This window comes from Psittacula echo, assembly GCF_963264785.1.
Source record: "Psittacula echo genome assembly, chromosome: 5".
In the NCBI taxonomy this organism is placed as follows: Eukaryota; Metazoa; Chordata; class Aves; order Psittaciformes; family Psittacidae; genus Psittacula; species Psittacula echo.
In genome coordinates this window covers 43,506,385-43,510,539 of record NC_137739.1, presented here as the reverse complement: position 1 = coordinate 43,510,539, position 4,155 = coordinate 43,506,385, and the positions used below count along the sequence as shown (strand labels likewise).

Below are 4,155 nucleotides of genomic sequence, written 5' to 3'. Positions count from 1 at the left end.
TGTAGGATTAGATTCTCCAGCCTTCCTGTTTCCTAGAGAAAAAAAATGAAGGGTATAGATGTTGATGTTCTATCCAAGAAAGCAGTTATTCAGTATTCCATATATTTATGTATTTTTATATTGACAGTATATATTTATAAATAAACCCATGCACTGTACTCAAATAACATTGTACCATGACTCCTGCATGCAATACTTTTAAAACCCAGCCTTTTGTTGTTTCAGAATTTTCATCAACTTCTTGTAGCTAAATGGTTAAAGCTCCAGTCCCATACTTAAGGCAATGTAAATTAGCTTGCCCAGACAATGTTCTATCAGTTAAGCTAAGCAAACTAAAAAGAACATTTGGGATAACAAATCTCATAATAACATTTTGACAGATTAGAACACAGCACAGGAAAAGCAGGAAAATAAGGATGCAAACTTTTTTTCATTTTGTATAGAAAAACATTTAACTAGCTTTGGTCAAGAGGTCATTCAATAACAACTGGACTGAATATAAGCTGACATAAAAATGCATCTGAAAGGAAATCTTATATAGCTGTAACTTTTGTTTTAAAAAAAATAAAACCAACTTTTCACTCAATCCTTAAGTAGGGAAAAATACTTTCATTGCAAGCATACCATTTATTATTGAAGGCTAGTATTAAAAAAATACTCGAATACAAAAATATTCCAATACTTTCATGGCTGGCCAATACTGTTAGTTTAAAAAATGGAACAGGACTGACCTGGACAGAAATTCTGCTGTGTCTGAGTAGTTAATTTTTCTTGTACGGCGCGCTTTTCAAAATGGCCTGCAGTTGCATTCTGATGTAGGCCTCGTTGTCTGGCGGCAAATCCTGATTCTCCAGGTTCAGAAAACTTCAGATAAAACTGTGGCTCCAAATCACCAAGAGAGAGGTTTATAGCCCCATGTCTCCCATGGCCATAGTCAGGGAACATAGATTCATCCTCAGTGTTCTGTGTTGGTAATGGGAGAATCCGATGATGCAGCTGTGGGCTAGGCAGTCTCGAAGATAACGGAGAAGGAATAGGTGACATTTGTTTGTGTGTATTAGATAGCGGATATGAATTACTAAAAACATTACTCACTGATACTAACGAGGGTGAATGCAGCTTTTTCTCTTCCAGTTTAAGATTATTACTTGTCTGAGAAAGATCAGAACTTTCATTTACAGGCAGGTTCAAAAATAAATGCTTGTTGCTTCCCCGGGATACCGTGGTTCTTTTCTCATATATTGAGCATGGCAGGTTTCTGTCTACTCTTGTAATTTGTTGCAGTCTCTTCCATTCTGCAGCTTCATCTAAACTGTCGCTCCGAATAACTTTCAGAAGAGCTTTATTGACTGCTCCCACAAGGTTGCATGACTCATCAGTAATGTGCACTCTCTCTGCTTTGTACTGCAAACCAGAGCCACCTTGCTCCTTTTCCTGCAGCACAGCATTTTTAGAGTCTCCAGCAGCTTCATCTAGGGAGTATACATGACTTCTTGATATAAACTGTTTATTTACTGTTGTGAGAACAGGAGGAATGATTTCTTTATCTCTGTGAAAATCAGGTAAAGACTCTGAAGGAGGTTTGTCAACTTTTTTAATACAAGCTTCTGAATCCTGTACTTCAGCAACAACTGTGATTCCTGGTTTCTCCCTGCATACTGGCTCAGTATACTTGCTACTTTTCAAGCTTTTAACAGCTGCGGATTTACTTAATGTCTCGAGTTTGTTAGATAGACTGTCCTGAGATGACTTTACCAAAGAGATACTCTGTTGCACATTCATAACTTCAGGGATGCATTCTTCATTGTCCACCAGTTCAGCCATGACTGTGTCATTGTTGTCTTTTGAGCTAGAGCTTGGTAAGTCAGCATCCAGTTTCACAGCTTTGTTGCTTTCAAGAGAGCACCCCTCTTTTATCCACCTTTCTGGTTGTATACTATTGTCTACTGGTAAATCATCCTTACCTTTTACTGCTACCCAGCTGGAAGCAGAAAAGCAACTGGGAAAACTCTTGGTAGGAAACGTTGTGGGGAGCATTCTCTTATTTTCCAGTTGCTTGTTTTTTGCATTCAGTAAAGAAAGATGTTGTTCATGTATCTTTTTCCCCCCTTTCCAGTGCTTGAACTCCTCAAAGCTCTCTTTCCTTCTGTATTTCCTCAATTTTTTGTGATTCAAATTGTCTCTATTTGTGGAATCCAGAAAGAACTTCTGCTGATGTGTAAAACTGAAGTAATCATCACCTGTAAGTTTTGGGACTCCAGAAATATGCTGTTGCTTTCTCTCCTGATGTCCTATGTTAAGGTCCAGAATAGGATGTGATCTCAAAAGACTGGATAGCAGTGTTTCCTTTTCAGCAGTTAGTTTGTACAGTTCAATAAGAATGTCTTTTGTGGTACTTTGCTTGAAAATAATATCTCCAAATTCCTCATATGGCTTTTCTCTCAGCTCCATCTGTAACCTCTCCCTTACTTGATAGCAGCTACAGAAACGTTTACTGATTCTATCCAGAGTTAAACAGCGCCTGTAAGTAAATCCTCTGATTTTGCCTTCTGGAAGATAGAAGCTGATGTAACAAAGCTCCATAATGGGTTTGTGCAATTGAAGTACAGTATGCGTGCCTTCCATTATGCTTGCCAAATTAGTCATTCGTTTAAATTATGTGCTAAGTATTTCAAAGCTTGCATGACATAGCATGTGAGGCAAGGAATGGACGGAAGGCATCTGACTAATCTTCAACAATAATATTGTCTGCTGAAAAAAATAGAGAGAAGCCTGTCAAACTTGATTATGGCAAATTTAATATGACAAATAACAAGCCTGCAGAAGCACAATCTTCTCTCAGTGTTTTCTGATACAAATCTCTTACCTTGAAAAATCTGACCCCAAAAGTATGACATTGCTAACGCTTATAGTTGGAGTCATAATCCATTTCTCATACATCATTTTTCTGTCTCCAAGATTCTCAGTTCAGGGAACTGTTCCATAAGGCCACAAAATGTTCCATAAACCACACATTTGAAACACGATTTACATTTAAATACTATATCCTATTGTCCTCTCTCTGTTAAAAGTTAACTTGCTGTTGAACATTTAGTAAAAAAGAACCATTCAAGCACTTATGTTGCCTTTTTTTCTCAGTCAGCACAACCAGCAACACCATCAAAATGTAATTAGCTCTCACTGCTCTATTTACCAAGGAAACATTAAAAAAGTAAAAGGCTGAACCTTTTCTTCTAGTACTTATCTGTGAAACTGCCATGACATCAAAAAAAATTTCAAGAATTAAAAAATAATTAAAAAAAAGATCAGGTTCTGCTTGCTTGGCTAGCATATAGGTACTGTACAAATCTATTTTGATTCAATTAAATAGTGTAACTGTACTACAGGCAAGTTTACTGAGCTCTGTAATTTCTTTTTCTTTGCATCACATTGTATTTTCTTGCTACAAATTAGATCTATTTACATTCATTTGATACATTATGATAGAAGATGGTTTACTAATTTTGATCACTAAATTGGCTTTTTATCCAGAAAGAACTCTTTACTGCCACAAGTAAAGAAGTCTGCAGTCACTAGGAAATGCCTAAACATCAGAGAAAGACAGAAAGCTCAGCAGCAAATCCAGCAGCATGCAAAGCTGGAGAGCGCTGACACCAGGGTTTCTCTTTGTTGAAAAACACAGGAATTTCACTTTTCAGCTTCAAAACATAAATACAGGGTAACTTTCTGTCATTTCAAAACAGTAAAACTCAGCCTCAGGCAACAATAGTTAAAAGGAAGGTGTCACGTTACCACGTCACCTATTTCAGTTTTATATATTTTTTACATATATTAGCATTGTATCAGTTTTTATTATGCAGGGAGTTAGATGTGATAAATTGTTGGCATAATTTCATAAGTAATTAGCAAATCCTAACTCTAAGAAACAAGCAACATTTACGCAAAACCTATCCTCCCAGCAAGTAGTGATTTTGATCTAAGTTTTGTTAAAGCATTGCATTTGTTTATAATGTTCTTTAAATAATTTCAAACTTTCCTTTTACTTTGAGTAGTATCACTTTTCATGCAAGCAAAACTCTGAATATGCACACATAATCCTTGAAGTCAGAGGAGTGATCCTAGGGAGAGAGACTAACGGCAAGAACAATCTTGCAT

General features: G+C 36.6%; 1 protein-coding gene across 1 annotated transcript; it reads right to left on the bottom strand.

The window, feature by feature from the left end:
• Positions 1–708: 708 nt before the first annotated feature.
• LOC308221221 (formin-1-like) lies at positions 709–2,625 on the bottom strand (the record flags this gene model as incomplete). The annotated part of the gene is made up of 1 exon (XM_080618207.1): positions 709–2,625. The coding sequence occupies one exon, from the start codon at positions 2,623–2,625 to the stop codon at positions 709–711; it is 1,917 nt and encodes a 638-aa protein (XP_080474333.1).
• Between the last annotated feature and the right edge of the window lie 1,530 nt (positions 2,626–4,155).